The sequence below is a fragment of the Phoca vitulina genome, unplaced genomic scaffold (genome assembly GCF_004348235.1).
Source record: "Phoca vitulina isolate PV1807 unplaced genomic scaffold, GSC_HSeal_1.0 scaffold6, whole genome shotgun sequence".
NCBI lineage: Eukaryota > Metazoa > Chordata > Mammalia > Carnivora > Phocidae > Phoca > Phoca vitulina.
Genome location: NW_022589709.1, coordinates 16024987 through 16043353, shown reverse-complemented (window position 1 = coordinate 16043353; position 18367 = coordinate 16024987). Strand labels below are relative to the sequence as shown.

The 18367-nt window shown below is 50.5% G+C and overlaps 1 protein-coding gene across 1 annotated transcript in view; it reads left to right on the top strand.

The window, feature by feature from the left end:
- Nucleotides 1-18367, top strand: part of STK10 (serine/threonine kinase 10) — a 118530-nt gene that overhangs the window by 15900 nt on the left and 84263 nt on the right. The window contains exon 2 of the mRNA XM_032403706.1: nucleotides 8375-8539. Coding sequence (XP_032259597.1) covers nucleotides 8375-8539 — 165 coding nt within the window. The remainder of the gene's footprint in view (nucleotides 1-8374; nucleotides 8540-18367) is intronic.

Here is an 18367-nt window from a genome sequence, read left to right as displayed (position 1 = left end):
AAGGCGCTCCAGGTGGAGGAAAGAGCAGAAGGAAAGGCATGAAAGTAGGAAGCAGGAGGGCACTGGCCGTAGCAGGGGGGTGTGTATGGGGGGGGTGGTGGTGGAATCCTGGAAAAGTAGACGGGGCAGGTCACCAGGGCCCCTCGTGCCAGGCCAGGGTGTCCAGGCTTTGGGTCAGGCAGCAGGGAGCCACTGACATTTGCCCAAAGAGGGTTTCTGGCTGAAGGCTGTGAGGGAAGAGCTGGGGAAGGAGGCCTGGCACACCCGGAAACTGGGTGGGGGCCCCTGGAGATGTTTCCTCTAGGGGGCTTCTGAGGGGAAAGCTGGGCCTGCGTCAAGTCCTGACGGCACTTCCTAGCTGGGTGACCTGGGACGGGGCCTTCCTTTCCTCTTAACAGGAGCGGGCAGCAGTACTTCTGCATACCTCGTGGACCCATGCTGGATCCCGGTGGGGTGATGCTTATCCGGCCTCCAGAGACCGTACGGGAGGCCTAGGCAGGCCGCCGTCTTCCTGAGGCCCACAAGGCCCAAGCCTCTGGAGGGCTAGGCCGTGGTGCTCAGGCTCCGCTCCTCAGCTGGCTCATGCCTGCCAGCCCGGGGCATGGGTGGAAGTCCGACCCCAAGGCCACCTTGGCTGCCTATCCTGGCTCTATGTCTGCTGCCCTCAGAACACCCTGCCTGCCTTTATGTTGGGCCCTTCCCCTGCACGTAGCCGGTCCTGCTGTGACCTTCCAGGCCTAGATTGCCTCCCTCGGTAATAGAGTCGAAGCCTTTCCTGTGATGAGTAACAGACCTCACGGTGCAGAGAAAATGTTTTCGGGCAGGGACTCCACAGCTGTACACTGTAGGACACAGACCAAGCCCCTCCTCGGTCCCAGCGGCCTGAACCGTATTTGACACAGCCATCCGGAGTCCAGAGGATGGGGAAAATAGAAAGCTTTAGCCTTGTCTACTCCATTCTTCGGCTCTGACCCACGCGCCCAGGCTGCTCATCCGACAGGCCGGCTGGGAGCCTTCCCTCACGCCTGCTGCCCAGCCAGGTTGCTAGGAGACCTCACCAGCGAGTGATCACCACCTGAGCTGCTTCTGCCCGCTCTTGGCACTTCCTTCGTTTCTTCCTAGAAAAAGAAATACATGTTTCCGAGGCTGGGTCTGGAACATGGAAGTGAGCTTTAGATGCCCCCTCACCTTTGTGAGAAAGTATTTTCTGCCAGGCGCAGCCTTATGTGCAAAGCTGCCTCCTAGAACTTTCTGCAGTGATGGGAATAGTCTGTTTTCTGCTCTATTCAGCGTGGCAGCCACGTGTGGCTCGTAGCCACCATATTGGATGGACGAGGGTGCCCATCCCTGGATATATTCAAGACAAGGTCAAGATAAAGTGGTCACTTCTGGGCACCATCCCCGGTCTGTCCTTGCTGGGACCCCTGTGGATAATTGTCAGATGTCATTGAGTGAAATTAATTTTCATAAATCACTTGTATTCCTTATGCCCTGTTTTCAGGTCCTCCTCATTTGTAGATGCCCAGAATTTCCCCAAAGTTCTAGCTTAGCTACAACTTTATTATCCTGCCTTGTTGACTGACTATTATGGCTTAATTATTTTCTCTCATTACTGTATTGTCCTCTTATTTATCATTTTAAAGGTTTGCTTAATACCTCACTAAGTTAACTATTGTCTTACTGTTGAACATTTAGCTTATTTGCATTTTTTTGCCATCTTTATGGACTACTGTGAACATGATCCTAGTACCTTTCTTTTGTTGTCGTTATTTGAATAACCTCCTGGCCTTAAATTCTTAGGAATGAGGGTTAATAGGCTTTAAAAACCTATTGCAGTTGTTGTCTTTAGAAGATGGAATCTGTTTTTGTCAGTAATGAGCATACCCATTTTACCACCTGTTTTGTTGCCAACTGGAGGTTCCCATTATTCCTTGTTTCTGGTAATTTAATAAATACGCATCTCTACTTTTTTTGGAGGAAAATTCTTCCGGCAGAAGAATCCCCTGGTTTCTGTTGCCTGTGGCCCCTTAGTAACCATGTTTCCTACTTGGGTCTTTGTGTCCTGGATTATCAGTTAGGTCCTGTGAGAGGCCTCAGTGAAGGTCACTTGGTAGGTCTTGGTGACCCTTTTGAAGGTGGCCCTTATTACACGTGTGTTGTGTGGTAAGGTACCTCCATGGATGTGTGATCTCTGCTGGAATACCCCCAGAGATGGCAAACTTACTTACTCTTTGGTGGCAAATGACAGAAGTCCAGAAGGGAGTTTATTGGCTCATGTAAGTGAAAAGTCTAAGGGCAGACCCCGTCTTCAGGAACAGCTGGCTCCAGGTGTCCACAGGCCTCATCATCTGCCCTTCTCCATTTGTGAGCCCTGTTTCCTTTGTCAGGGCTTCATCCCCAGGCAGGCTCTCTGAAGGATTGGCCACATGGGCTATGGATTCTCCAGCCTTTCATTCTACCAGTTTAGCAACTCCAGGGAAAGAAAAAAGCCGCTTTCCTGATAACTTAACCAAAAAACCCAAAAACCCCAAACTGACCCAGAACCACCCAGATACAACCCTGTTGGCCTGCCTTGGGTCACTTGTGCAAGTGTGAACCACTGGCTATGGCTGAGAGGGCCAGGAATGAGTGGCTGGGCCTGGGCTGTGCCCTGGGACCCAGTGGGCTCAGCTGCTTATGAACCCCTGGCACCAAGAGGGAGAGCAGTTGCCCAAGGAAAGGAGAGTTGTGAATCTGCAAGGGGGATAAGGCAGCTGTCCCAGATCGGACCTTGGTCACTGCCTTCACTTTTGTGGACTCTGTTTCTTCCTCTGCAGGGGAGGTCAGGGAGTTGGGGTGTGGGAGTGGTGGTTAATGTTCTTTCTGATCTGAGTTCTGTGATACCAGCTCTTTCCCTGGAGGAGGAGGGAGGGACACAGTGATCAGCCTGCGGCCAGGAGGGAAAGGGGTGGGCCTGGGGGTTGTCTCCACCAGCTGCTGCTTTGTGGTTGACTTTTAGGAAGCCCCCGGCCCCTGACTGGACTGGCCGGGGCCCCTTGGGTGGGGCAGGGCTCCCTGCTGGGAGAGTTGTCCCCACCTCCTCCAGGCTGGGCCCCGAGAGCTGCACAAGGGAAGCTTGTTCCCACGGAGGTGCCCCGGCCAGTAAACACAAGTGGCCACTGTGTGTCTGCTCTCAGGGGTGTGGGCTGAGGCGTTAGTCACTGCCAGCCAGCAGTGGAGGGCTGGGCGGGGGCTCCCCCATCCTTTGCTGGACCCCAGCCTTGCTCAGCCAGTGGGAGAGACGGACGTCAGAGGCCACAGGAATCTACTTGTTCTTTATGTGACTCCTTGCCTGTCAACTCCCACAGGTGCCCCATCCACTTGGACCACTGTTAGCTTTCCAAGACCCACCCACTCTCCAAGATGCCCTCACATCTGACCACGGAGGGAGCTTGGGCATCATTTCCTCACCCTTCTACGAGGGGGAAACTGAGGCCCACACAGCACCTTTGCAGAATTTGACCTCGAGCAAAGAGGTCAGCACATGGACGCTGAAGCCACATGGGCCTGAATTCAACTCCCAGCCCTGTTATTTACCTGCTGTGTGTCCTCGAGCAAGTGACTTCACCTCTCTGAGCATCAGTTTTCTTATATATAAAATGAGGCTCTCAATACCTCCCCAGTGTAAAAATTAATCCTGGGGATCAAACAGTGTCCTCTGTGCCCTCTCTAGGCCCTGTTGCTTCGGCTAGTTTCATTTTCAAGCTCTGCTTGCAGGTACATGTCCCAGCAGCTCCAGGCCTGCTGCCTCAGTGAAGGAGGCTCGGGTGAAGCGGGGTGTGGGGCAACCTCAGCCGCCTCTGCTACTATTCCGAGCTTGCATCTCACTGGCTAACGTGATCCCATTATTCTCCCTGAGCCAGTCGTGTTCTGATTGACCAGGACGAGTCACACACCCAGTTCCAGAGATGGAGGTGGATTCTGCTCCGTTGTATTTTGGGGACTGGGAATGTGGGCAGGTTAGCTCCACTGAAGAAAAATCAAGAAGGGTGAATTATGTCACGGGAGGGCAGTGGTTCCTACCACCAATGCTCCGTCTAGGCAGAAGCTGTCTCGTTCACTAGAAAAGTGTCTCACCTATAACGTGAGCTCAGTAAATAATGGTTGAATGAATGAATAGGGAGGGAAGAAGCAGATTCCTGGCAGTCTAGTGTAGTGAAGAGAACACTGGCCTGGGGGTCAGGAGACCACAACAGCTCACAATCTTGGGTGGGTCCTGATACCCCTTTGAGCCTTAGTCTGCTAATCTGGGAAATGGGCATGATGGCTGACACCTGCCTTAGTGGCTTATGGGTAGATTAAGTTTTGGTACTTTTAGTACCTGACAGCTGCCAAGCATGTTGTTCCTACGTGGTCTTCCTTTATCTTTAGCAATGGTAGATGGAGCAGGAAGCCCTGGATACTCGCCAAGAGGCGCTGGTTGGGAAGAGATTTTGGAATTTAGGCTCTTTGAGCAAGACAGGCTTGCATTGGGATCTGCTTTTACCCCTTACTTGCTGTGTGACCTGAGGCAAATCACCGTGCCTCTCGAAATCTCAGTTTTCTCATCTGTAATTTGGGACTACTAATACTTGTCTCCGAGGGTTGGATGGAGGATGAAGTGAGAAATTCCATTTAAGGCCTGTCCTGGCACACGGTGAGTGCTCAGGCAATGTTAGCTGTGTGTATCATCAGCTATTATTATTCCGTCCTCTGACATCGGGGTGAGCAGATTGCTGCCTCAACCAGGCTTTTAAAGAATTTAATTTTTGCCAAGTCACTTTCTGTGCCACGACTGCTGCCAGCTAACCCCTCTCTGGCAGGCTCTGGTCTCTGTGATCTGAGCGCGGTGCTGGGCAGCGGGTGTCCCTCCGTGTTGGCGCTGGCGCCCAGCTGGAGGCCCAGCCCCGTGGTCAGTGCTGCCTTTCAGGGTGATGGGCAAGGCAAGTTTTGTGCACTCACGGAAACAGTCCCTGCCTGGGCCTCCCCCACTTCGGGGAGAAAATACTCTTTTAAGGAAACCCAGGAAGAGATGACGTGCAGCCTCCTTTTACCACCTCTCAGGAGTGAAAGGTGAATGATTGCGGGGGGGGGGGGGGCGGCTTATGCCCACTCAGCTCTCCCCCATGCTGCTCTGGCTGGGGGTCAGGAGAGCATGGTCAAGGTGGTCGCTGTGCTCACCTGGCCGTAGCTCTGGCCATCCCCCTGAGCTCTCCTCTTGCAGGCCTCACCTCCTCTTCTGGGTTTGGAGAGAAGGAGCGTGAGTGTTGTGCAATGTGTAAGGGTACTTTGGTGGTCCTCTCATGGGACACTTGAAAATCAGCATTACCAGAAATGAAAGGGCGAGTACACAATCAGGTGAGAGAGAGAGAGCGAGCACGAGAGCACAAGCACCCAATGGCTGAATTCATGAGTTTCTCAGGTGTTCTCAACAAGCTATCAAGTTTAGGAGGAGTTTAGGGGAGAGACCCCCACTCAGGTAGGGCGAGTGAGCAGGTGAGTTCCAGCACCAGGACTGACCTTGGGGAATGACCCCACATGAAATTCCCTCCCCCGCACCGGGCTCCTGGGCCACATGTGGAAGGGACCATGCGGAGGAAGGGTGAGCCTGCCAAAGAGTGCAGACTTGGGAGCCCGGGTCCAGACCAGCCCTGTCTCCCATGTCGCAGGGGACTCTACTTCAGTCTCCTCATCTGTGCATGAGATAGTAATAGCACCAACATCGTAGGGTGGTTGAGGAGATAAGTGAGTTAGCACATGTTGAAGTGTAGTCCAGTGACCTTGATCAGTGGGAGACCATCGTTGTCACTGTGTGGGGGCCTGGGGACTTTGCAGCTGAGTTAACAGAAACAGTTACCTAAACAGAATAAATTTACAAATGAATATAAAAATTGCCTACTGGCATCACTCCCTTCTGGAAGGTTCCCTGGCAAGGATCGACACCCCCTCTCTGTTCCCCTCCCCCCATAACACGCAGTCTAGTCACTGGCGGTAGAGGGGTGGGTCTCCAACTGGACCTTGAGGCCAGGGGCAGGGTTGCTGTGTCTCTGAGTCACCCAGGTGCCCCTGCTCAGTCTCTGCATGGAGGGTGCCCTGTGCAGGGCTGGCCTGGGAGTGCTCGTGGGTGTCTGTCGTCATCCGGTCTTAGAGGCTTCTGAGTTCTGGGGATGATAGGGAGACTGTTTGGTAGTGGAAAGTGCACAGAGTCTTGGACGTGAGAGGACCCAGATTCACATTCTGGTGCCACTACCCTAGGTCCAGCCATGTCCCCCCTCTAAGCCTGTAGAATGGGGACACTGAGGTGCTGGGTGCTGTCGTGTCATGTGAGGCGATATGAATGCCCATTGTCCTTCCTGGGGTGCTGGGCGTGTGGGAGCAGCTGGGCCATCACCGTTTGCAGTGGGTCGGGTTGCAGAGCTGTTCTCTGAGGTGAATGGCGTGTGACGCTGTCCTCAGGAAGGCACCACAGTGGAGACCGACCGGGCTGCTCATGGGCTCCAGGGCAGCTCGTTCCCCCCATGCTTTCCCACAGATCGCGATTCAGAGGCTCCAGACCCCAGTGGCTTGCTTTTCGGGCCCGTGTTGTAGGCAAGTGTGCTCCCTTGTGCACACAGTGAGGGAGTGCTCCCAGCGGCAGCCCTGTGGCTCACGGGCCGCCTGAGGGCATGTGGGTTCTGCTCCCTTTTCCCGGACGCCGGCTCCTCGTGCCTGCAGTCGCTTGTACCACTTACGTGGTCATTTCTCTCTTGCTCTCACTTCTTAAAATTGTGGTAAAATATGCATAACATAGAACTGACCATTTTTCGCCATTTCTAAGTGTACAATTTAGCGGCCTTAAGTACATTCACAATGTCCAGCCTTCCCCACTATCCGTGTCCAGAACTTTTTCATTCTCCCAAACAGAAACTCTGTCCCCATTAAACACTATCTGTCCATCCCCTCTAGTGGCTTCTGTTAGACCTGTCTCTGAATTTCACTCCTGTAGGGATCTCACATCAGTGGGGGCATATGATATTTGTTCTTTTGTGACTGGCTTTTTTTCACTTAGCAAAGGGTCATCCATATTGTAGCAGGTGTCAGAATTTCCCTCCCTTTTTTTTTTTTTTAAAGATTTTATTTTATTAGAAAGAGAGGGAGAAGCAGCTCGTCACGGGGTTCAATCCCAGGACCCTGGGATCATGACCTGAGCTGAAGGCAGACGCTTAACCGACTGAGCCACCCAGGCGCCCCAGCATTTCCTTCCTTTTTAAGGCTGAATAATATTCCATCGAACGCGTGTACCCCTTTTCGTTTCTCCATCCACCTGCAGATGGACGTTTGGCCTGTTCGCACCTTTTGGCTTTTGTGGATAGTGCTGCTGTGAACGTGGGTGGACAGATACCTGCTCAGATCCCTGTGTTCAGTTCTTTTGCATTTATCCATAGTGAAACTGCCGGGCTGTGGGAATTCTATGTTTAACCTTTTAAGAAACCCCCAAACTCTTGTCCGTGGTGAGTACACCATTCTACCTTCCCACCAGCCATGCACAAAGGTTCCAATTTTTCCACATTCTCACCAACACTTATTTTTCATTTTTATTTATTTTTTATTTTTTAAAAGATTTTATATATTTATTTGACAGAGAGAGAGCGAGCATGAGAGAGCACAAGTGTGGAGTGGCAGGGAGAGGGAGAGGGAGGGCGCCTGATGTGGGGCTCAATCCCAGGACCCTGACCGAGATCACAACCCGAGTCCAAGTCAGTGCCCAACCAACTGAGCCACCCAGGTGCCCCCAGTTTTCCATTTTTTATATAAAAAGTGTCATACCGGGGTGCCTGGGTGGCTCAGTCAGTTAAGCCTCTGCCTTCGGCTCAGGTCCTGATTCCAGGGTCCTGGGATCGAGTCCCATGATGGGCTCCCTGCTCAGTGGGGAGCCTGCTTCTCCTTCTCCTGCCCGCCCCTGCTTGTGCTCTCTCTCTGTCAAATAAATAAAATCTTTAAAAACAAAAAGTGTCGTACCACTTTATTGTTCAGTGACTTGGATCTCTTACTGAACAACAGTCTTTCCATGTTGGTATTTGTAGAGCTAAGCCATTCTTGTGTTTTTACTTATCTCATAGTATGGGTATGCTGTACTTTAAAAAATACGGTTATTATGAAATGCCAAACGTTGTTTCTCATGCATGCCCCCGGCACTGACATATTGAGCAGCACTGGCCATTGTTAAGAACAGCGAATCTCCTGCTCCGGCCTCACTGTTCCCATGCGGACCCCCGGCCTCTGCCAGCCCACTCCCATGGGCCTCTCCTAGCTGGCTTCCTGGGCTCCGTTTCCTGCCAGGCAGTCCTCGTTGACCTTCTTTGTCTCCACTTTGCAGGCCAAGAACAAGGAGACAGGTGCTTTGGCTGCCGCCAAGGTAATTGAGACCAAGAGTGAGGAGGAGCTTGAGGACTACACGGTGGAGATCGACATCCTGGCCACCTGTGACCACCCCTACATCGTGAAGCTCCTGGGAGCCTACTACTATGACGGGAAGCTGTGGGTAAGGGCCACCTACTGCCCCCTCTGGGTCCTTGTGGCCTGGCAGGCTGAGCTAGCCTGGTTCAGAGGTCCTCAGCTCTTTCTCAGTGTCTGCTTTGAGGGCAAGGGCTGGGGTGAGAAGAAAGTGAAGCAGGGGGGCTCGAGGTCCCCCATCCTTCCCTTTCTGCAGAGCCTCCCCGCTTTTGGGGGTGGGGACACGGGTTTAGAGCAGGAAGGAAGTGTACAGTTCTACTGCCAGGCCTCAGATCCCAGCTCTGCCACTCACAAGTTGGAGAACCCTGGGCAAGTTCTTAAGCTCTCTGCCTCAGTTTTTCCAGCTGTAAGATGGGAGTAGTAATGGTGCTTAGCTCATATGGTTATTACAGGGATTAAAGAAATTAATTCATGATCAGTGTTTAGAAGTGTACCTGGCAGGTGTGAGAGTTCAGTGACTGTGGCTCTTTTATTATTTGTAATAGTGGCATCGTTATTGGCCGTAGCTTCTGCATGGGGATTCTTTTCAATGGTGGCGCTAAAGAAGGGGGCCCCTTAGCAGCCCCCATTCTCCGTCAGCAGCCTTAGCATGATGTGCACATTGCAGATGCATCTTCAAGCCCACCTTCCAAACCCAGCATCACCCCCAGCTTCTCTAGAGTAATTCCGCAGCGCCCCCGGTTGGCACAGGGCACGTCCACCCTGTACAATGCTTGTCCAGTGGACGCTCGTCTAGTATGAATGCCTCTCAGTTTATAAAACCCAGACTTCCTAGAACATATGTGTCTCTTCAGACTATTTTTCGGCAAGTGTTTTATATGTCAAGCAACATGTTTATGTCCCCAGAACTCAGTACAACATTTGTCACAAAATCACGTGCAGGACAAGTGTCACGTGAATTATAGATGCAGTTGGGAGACTGTCCGAACCACGTGTAGATGTTCTGCAGAGGGAGCCGAGGGCTGGCAGGCCTGGGTGTCCCTGGTGGTGCCGGAGCTGGGAGAGCCGGCCCAGGTCCATGTTGCTTGCACACAGCAAGGTTAAGCATGATATGGTGGTCAGCAGGGGGGGTGTTGTAACATTCGACCCCCTATCATGGTAGTTTATTATGTGTAGAGAGAGTATTACTATGCTTTAGTTACATTTTAGGAAATTAATGGGAAGTTAGGAGTTGACAAGTAGTGCTTTATGATTTTTCCCATTTAAAATAAGGGGAGGGTGCCTGGGTGGCTCAGATGGTTAAGCCTCTACCTTCGGCTTGGGTTATGATCCCAGAGTCTGGGGACTGAGCCCCACATCGGCTCCCAGCTCAGCGGAGAGCCTGCTTCTCCCTCTCCCGCTCCCCTTGCTCATGTTCTCTCTCTCTCTCTATCTCTCTGTCTCAAGTGAATTAAAAAAAAAAAATCTTTAAAATAAGGGGAAATAGGTTCCAGGTTGGCTTTATTTTTTACTTTTGCACAGGATGCCTGATTTTTAGGAGCAGACTATTGATGCTTGATGGGGAAATCTGTGTTTCATTTGTGAAAAGAATCCTGCTATTTAAGAAAACCAAAGGAGAGTTGAGAAACCACCATCAGAGTTGATCCTCTCATTTCCCAGAGGTGAAGGAAGCCGGTATCTGAGGGGAGCAGGCATGTGGCCCCCCCAGCCCCGCCCGGAGCTCTGTCTGCTGACCCTGCCTCCCCTTCCAGTCCTGCACAGAAGCCAACTCTCCTTTGCCTCTCTGAGAATCTCCTTGGGGAGCCTCCTGGATGTCACTAGGGGGATAAAACCACCCGCTGACTGCCAGCTGCAGATTCTAAAACCCTTCCTCATCTACTGTCTCCAGGTGCCTCAGGAGGTGGTGAGCAGGGCGGGGACCCAGGCACAGAAAGGGCACGCCCTCTTGCTCATGGTCACGCACCTGCGCCTACGGGTTTCCTCTGTCCTGATTCATGGAGCTGCTTTTTATTTATTTATTTATTTATTTATTTATTTAGTAAAAGATTTTATTTGACAGAGAGAGACACAGCGAGAGAGGGAACACAAGCAGGGGGAGTGGGAGAGGGAGAAGCAGGCTCCCCACTGAGCAGGGAGCCCGATGCAGGACTCGATCCCAGGACCCCGGGATCACGACCTGAGCCAAAGGCAGACGCTTAACGACTGAGCCACCCACGCGCCCTTGGAGCTGCTTTTTAAAAAGCTCTCTCTTTTTAGAAATTAAACAAATATTATTTATATAGTTAACAGAGAAAAATGAGAGTGTAAGGAAAAACAAAAGAAAAAGATTAAAACCATTCAAATATTTGTACCAGAGATAACCACATTTAGGATATATTTTTCCAGGCTTTTTTTAAAAAAAATATATATACATATATACCCATACCCACAGGTTTTTTAAAAAGAAGAATTGATGCCATACTTATTACTTTACTTTTTACTCTTTTTATTTAAAATCTATTTTTTTTTAAATAATCTCTACACCCAACGTGGGGCTTGAACTCACCATCCTGAGATCAAGAGTGGCATGCTCTGCCAACTGAGCCAGCCAGATCCCCCATTTACTTAATTCTGTTAAGAACCACTTTTCATGGGGCGCCTGGGTGGCTCAGTCGTTGGGCGTCTGCCTTCGGCTCAGGTCATGATACCCAGGGTCCTGGGATAGACCCCACGTCGGGCTCACTGCTCGGCAGGAAGCCTGTTTCTTCCTCTCCCACTCTCCCTACTGTGTTCCCTCTCTCTCTCTGTGTCAAATAAATAAATAAAAATCTTAAAAAAAAAAGAACCACTTTTCATGTCAGTGGGGAAGCACCTTCATATTTGATTATTCAGTAGAATTCCATCTTCTGACTGTGCCATTCTCTATTGTTAGGCATTTACACTGCTTCCTTTTTTTTCTCTTAGAAACAAAGGTGTGATGGACCTCTTTGAATGTTTGTATGCTTGCCTGTGAATCTCTTTAGGAAAATTTTTAAGCATCTGAAGTGTCTGTTGCTAAACCAGCCTCACAGAGCCACTTTTCATATATTTTTTTTTTTAGCCACTTTTCATATTATACAAAGGAGTTTTCCCACCTACCTGCCCACCCACGACACCTACCCAACATTCATCTGCTTATCTGTCCATCCATACAACCTTTATTGGACTGCTGATTATGTACTCATTAAGAAAAACATCTTTTATATGTCTGTCCCCATTATTGATTGTGGCCAGGTAGAAAGTTCATGACTTTCCCAGGTCCAAAGATAATACCAGCCACAGCTAACATTTACTGAGGGCTTAACTGTGTTCGAGGCCTTTTAGCTGTGAGTTTTACTGGGTTTATGTCATTTACTTTTCATTCTATGAGGTAGTTGCTTTTTCCCCATTTTACAGATAAAAATAAGAAACAAAGAGGTTAAGTAAGTTCCCACCCAAGGCCACGCAGCTAGAAAGTGGCAGAGTTGGAAAACCAGATAGAGAAGGACAGTTTGTAACTGGGCTGTGACTGTCATGAGGTTGTTTAAATAGATACATGAGAGTGTCCTGACCCAGAGTTGCCTTTAGGCTGGTACTTTCTTACCCAGGGCTGCTGCTGTGGCCGAAACCATTTCTCACCCTCCTCTTCTGTAGCTGCCCCTACCGCCTGCATTTGTTGTTTTATAGACCCTTAAACGTGCCATGTCCTCATTTTTGAGGATTTGAGTTTTAGACATTGTGAAATCAAGGCAGAAGGTGCTGGAACTAGGTGGGTGATGGGCAAAGGGTCTCCCGCAGAAGGGGCAGTGGTGCAGAAGCATGAAAGTTGTGGCATTTGGATAATGGGTGGTCTAGGATCAGGGCAGCACGTGGAAAGAGGAGGGCAGTAAGTAACTGGAGGCCATGTTGTGTGCAGGGCTTCCAATGCCAAGGTGAAGAGTTTGCACTTAACATTTTATTATTTTTTAAAAAAATTTGTTTGAGAGAGAGAGAGAGCATGAGCAGGGGAGGAGGCAGAGGCAGAGGGAGAGGGAGAAGCAGGCTCGCCTGCTGAGCTGGGAGCCCGATGCTCCCTGAGATGATGACCTGAGCAGATGCTTAACCGACTGAGCCACCCAGGCATTCCCTGCACTTAACTTTTTAGATCAGTGGTTCTCAGAGTACCGCCCTCAGACCAGCAGCTGCAGCCCCTGGGACCTTGTGACAAATGCTATCAGGTCCCAGCCCAGACAGACCTGCTCAATCAGAAACTCTGGGTGGGGCCCAGCAGTCTGTTGTAAGGAGCCTTCTAGGTGTCTCTGATGCTTGTTTAGCTTTGAGAACTGTTTCACGTAAGGGGGACTCAGTGGCAGTTTTCCACAGGGGAGAGACATTTTGTGTTTTAGAAAGAAATCAGGTTTGAGGGGACAAGAGTGAAAGCTTCGAGGTCAACCAGAAAGCAGTAAGAAAAGGCTGTGGGGTGGGGACATTATTGGGTCAGCAAGGGCTGCCAGAGGGACATTTGAGCTGTATCTTAAAGGATGCGTGGGAGTTCTCCAGAGGGATGGGAGAAGGAAGAGCAGTTGGAAGAGAGAGAGACAGCATGCGCAAAAGTATGGGAGAGAGAAGTCTTGTTCTGAGATACAGGGTTGGAAGGTGCACGGACTTTTTGGTGTCTCCTGCTGCGTGATGGGTCTCGGACCCAGGCCTCCCGTGTGGCTCCAGGGGCCATCTTTCCATGGTGGTGTCTTTGATAAAACCCATACTGGACCTGGGGTCTGCTCTCAGGGCTTGGGCTTTGGGATGAGAAACTGGCTCCTGCCCAACTGCTCTGGACCCTTTCCCCAGCCATGGCATCCAGGGACAGACCTTCCCCCTGATTGGGGCGGTGGACATTCACCAAACCACCCCACCTACAATCTGACAAGATGAGCTCATTTTCTTCCAGATTTTGTAATCTTAGCAAAAGCCTTTCGTAGTTTCTTAGGCCCACTTCTGCTTTTAAATATCAAATGGAGCAAGTGGGGGAAAAACAACCCAGAATATTCTAGACCAACACTGTCCAGTAGAAATGTAATGTAAGCCACATATGTGATTTAAAATTTTCTAATAGCTGTATTTAAAAAAAAAACAAACAGGTGACGTTAATTTAAATAATACAATTTTTTTTAAACCTAGTATATCGAAAGTAGTATTTTGACATGTAATCAATATAAAAATTATTAATGAGATATTTTACTACATTTTTCATTCTAAGCCTTCAGCTCCAACGTGTGTTCTACACTGAGAGCACATCTCAATTCGGGAGCTAAATTTTCACCAGAAATCTATATTTAGAAGTCATAAAATTTACAGTTGACAAAGTAGATGCAAAGTTGTCTCAACATTCTTAAACGTTTCCTAGTAACGGAATTGAGTGTCGGTTTTTAAATTTAAATTAATTAAAAGTGAATGAAGTCATAAATGTAGTTCTACACTAGGCACATTTCAAGTGTGGTCGGTAGCTGCTGGATTGGACAGTACAGACAGTGCAGCTCTGGATGTGGACCCAGGGTCCAAAAATGAGTGCACGAAACCCTGGGCTGCCCTCCGGAATTTTCTTTAGTTTATAACGGCCCCTCCCGCCCCCACCCCCAGCCCTGAGCCAGATTCTGGTCTCTGGGAAGGTCTTGCAAGGGTTGGGTCCGTTTTCCAACAGGCATTGCGGGAGTGGGAGCGAGTGGGATGGTGGGAAATATTTAAGTCACCTCCCCGAGGAGAGCAGCCCTGGTGTATAGCATCTGCCAGTTTCCGTGGTGTAAACATTCCCACTTTGGTTAATTTCAGGCTACAAACACCGTGTCACTGAGAGCGCTGGAGAGAGGTTTGCAGTAGCACTCATGCCTTACCCGTACGGTAGATGTAAATGACATCCAGAGTATAGGTAACAGTAGAATGTGGTAAAAGAATTAGGGAAAGGATGAGTTTTGAGTGTTTGTAATCTTTGTTTTTAATAGCATTAAAAAAAAATTATAGAGTTATGTAACTTGATTTTTAATCATGGTTGTGTTTAACAGCCGGCTTACAGAAATTCCTGGAAATTTCACCATCAGTTTCCCAAGCCAGTGAACGCTAGCTAGCTCCAGCACGCCACGGGAGCCAGACCAGAGGTGTGTTGACTAAACCACAGAGCGCTGCAGCTGGGTGTCACACAGCCATCTGCTCATTTGAAGATGAGACAACTGCAGACCAGAGAGGGTCTGGGATTTACCCAAGGTCACACAGCATATTAGTCACAAGGCCAGACATGCAGAAGTCTTCAAGGACCGTGGATGAGAGAACCTACTCATGTTACACTGCCTTATAAAAAGCCCTTCCCTGGCTCCCCAGAATATATTCCACACCCAGGACGCAGGCTGTTGTCTGTCTGCCATCTGTGGATGCTTTCCCAGATCTCTTCTCCAGTTCTTCGAAGCTGCTTGGAGGCAGCACCTCCAGATGTTTGCTCACTTAGTGCCCTGTCCCAGGCCTGCCCTTCCGATGTCATCTGCAGTCAACAAGAGCATCACTGCCTCCATGAGAGGCCTTTCACTTCCCCAGACCTCTAGGTGGAATTTACCTTCTTTTCCTTTCCTCTCTGCTCCATTTGTTCTCTCTCCTGCCACGCACATTTTAGTAGTTACCAGTCTTGGTGTCACCTCTGGGAGACTAGACCCTGCCTCCGTTCTCACCCAGGGCTGGTCCAGTGCAAGGGAAGGAGTGGAGGTCCAGGCTGGTCCCCTCTAGAGAGCTGAGGCTGTTTGGGGCACACCCTGCTCCAGGGAGACTGAAGTCCCACAGAGCATGTCCTGAGGCCAACTTTGGCCTTGTTTTTGAAAGAAGCAGCTCCCTAGCGAGTGGTAGCTGTAGAAAGGAGGGAAGGAATCTTCATTCCTCTAAACTTTTCCTTGTGTGGAATCAAAGGGAGGTGAGGGTGGCTGGGGTCATGCTTTTGCACATGGTGAGGATTCTGAAGCCTCTTCAGATCCGTTCCTGACCACAGGTCTTGCTCAGGCTTTTTCCTTTGGGGTTCTGTCTCTTCAGCACAAGGGAAGATGATGGTGACACAACCTATCATGTGATGAGGATTAAGTGTGCAGGTCAGATGTGGGCAGCAGCGTCTGGCACAAAGTGGATGCTTAGTTAATGCCATTGTCCCTCTCTCCTCTCCTCTCCCAGCCCTTTATTCTCATTCCCTGGATGCCTTCCAGCTCCTTCTACCCCGAGTTTCCTGCATCTCTCTCTCTTCTGACTTCTCTGCCTTTTACTTCCTGAGGCTTTGATGTGATCATGTCCCCCCAGAACAGTAAGGAAGGTAACGTGAGGGTGGATGACAACACCAGCAGAGTGAGGAAAGGCCTTCCTGTGCACACAGCAGGCCTGGCCATCCTGTTCAGAAGTCCCTGTGCCCCCGGGTTTTCGGAAAGTTTTGCAGTGAGTTTATTTGCCCAGCAGTCCCCTTGCTGAGTACTGATCAGAGCAGTGACCCCCTGCTTGGCATGGGAGGTCTGCAGAATCACGGAGTCTTCCTGGGTTTCCCCTGGGTATGAACTAACTGTTCTCAGTGTTGAATCTCTGCAGTATTGATACGATACTCTTGCTGGACTGCCTCTTCCACTCTTCATTCATTCTGCTACCTCTGTAATAGTTAACCTTTCCTTTTTTTAAAGTGGCTCACTTTCTAGAAATTGAATACACATATTTAAAAAGAAACTTTCATCGCACTGCCCTAAATGGAAAACTAGGACCCACTTGCCCTAAGCAGAAATAAAAGAAAATAAACCAGTTCTGTTAAATTCTAACCCGGTCCCTTTGCCTGCCAAAGCCTTCAGTCTGGGCACTGCCAGGCTTCAGCCTTGCTAAAAGGAAGTTGTCACAGTGGGCCTCTTCAGCAAAGTAGTACTGACTCCCCACTGCCAAGGTGGCCCCCAGAGTAGCCCCGTGGACACCAGGGTCTACACCAGGGTTTGGATCATTCTCTCTGTGTGTGTTGGGGGAGGGGGGCTGCCCTGGACATTGTAGAATGTTTAGCAACATCCCTGTCTCTACCCACTAGATGCCAGTAGAACCTCCCACCTCCCTGCTCAGTTTGACAACCAAAAATGTCTCCAGATGTTGCCAAATATCCTGGGGGGCTGCAGACTCACCCGCATTGTAAACTGCGGGCCTTTATCATTCAGCCTTTTGCTGTTGGGGTGGGAGGGTATCAACCATGCCAGACAGGCTCTGAGCCATGGCCCCTCACCTGTGTGTCAGCCCTTGGAGTAAGCTGCAGACTGATGATCTCAGGCCAGATTGGGCCTCCAGACGCTTTCTGTTTGGCATGCGAGACATGTTGCTAGCATTTTGTCAGATTCTGGCCTTGAACATTCTTAGAGATGTGGCTATATAGGCCGCCTTTCTGCCTGGCAGCAAGTGTGAGGGGCCCCACCGACAGGGGCGTGCTCTCCCGTGGGCCTCAGACCTCACCACTCCCTGATGCGGTCCCGGTACCAAGGCCTGTTTGTCATGGCAGTGTGCCACCGTTTAACTTCAAGTAGAACTGAGAGGAAATATTTCTTATCTCACATCTCTATCAAAACTGAGGAGAGTAAGGATCGTGCTCCTAGAAAAGTGTGTGAGAGCACATTTTTTCATATAGGCAGCTTCCTTTGCCCCATAAGTAAGCTACCCAGACCTGGTGGGCTCTGAAGCCAGGACTCCTGGCCTAGGGAGTCTAAAAATAGGCTTGTGAGGGCTCTGTGAGCTTCCTGAACATGTATACCGATGTGTGTGTCCGTCCGTCTGTCCGTCCGTCCGTCCATCCCTGAAGGAGTGACTGGGGCTTTTTAGAGAGTAGCTTCTTGTCTGAAAGTAAACATTCTGCAAAGAGGAAGTGCAGGTCCCAGGGTCACAGAGCAGGGTGTGGATGGGAGGGGCCCCCTGTCCACACTTGACCATATGACCACATTTCCCCAGCCAGGGTTTCTGCGGCTTGTCGCCTTGGGCTAGGAGGGCAACTGTTGGTCGCTGACAGAGATTGCATATCTGGCCTTACACAAGCCAGAGCTATAAAGAGAAGTTGATGGTAGAAAGTGGCTAGCAGCTCTGTGTACATCTAGAAAGTCGCTCAGTGTGGCCGGAGCCTGAGAGCTTCCTGGATCTGAGACCCACTCGCCGTGTGACTGTAACCGAGCGCCGTATAACCGTGCCTCTGCTTCCTGGTCTGCGATGTGAGGGACTTGGAAGGGTTGATCTCAAGGAGGTCTTTCCACTTAAGTTGGCTCATTTCGTCCTGACCCATGTTTCTCTGCTCCACGGGCAGCAGTAATGTGGGCCAGGCCCCCTTTCCATGGGCTGCAGGGTCGTGGTCCCCCTGGGGCCGCCTGGCATTCCCGAGCCTCTCCTCTCCCTCTGGATTGGGGCTGTGGAGCACCCACTTGTTGGGACACACACACGTCCACAGTAGCGCTTTGTTAAAACCCCTGGAAGTCTGCACAGGCGTCTCAGCCCTTTGAGGCAGATGCGTTACTGCTTTCTTGCCATTCCCCTTATACAGATGGGGTGCCTTGAGACTTGGGGAGGGAGAGCAGGGGAGGAGGCTTGCACCTTCTTGGACTAGAGGGTGAATCGAGGCGGTGGGGAGGGGTGGTGAGAAGGAAGAGTCAGCAAAATAGCTGGCTTTCGCTGGGCTCTTTCATGATTATCTCACCGAATTATCACAAATCTGTGGGGTAGAGATGCAGTCATTTCCATTTTACAGATGTGAAGACCGAGGGTCAGAGAGAGAGAGAGTGACTTGTCTTGACTCACAGCCAGGTTCCAACCCAGATCAGCCGGGCTCCAGAACCTTGTCTCCTCCCCCCTGCAGTGCCCCTCCCTGGGTGCCAGCCCTGGGCACCCCTGGGAGCAGATCAAAGAATGCAGCGTGTGACCCCGTGCC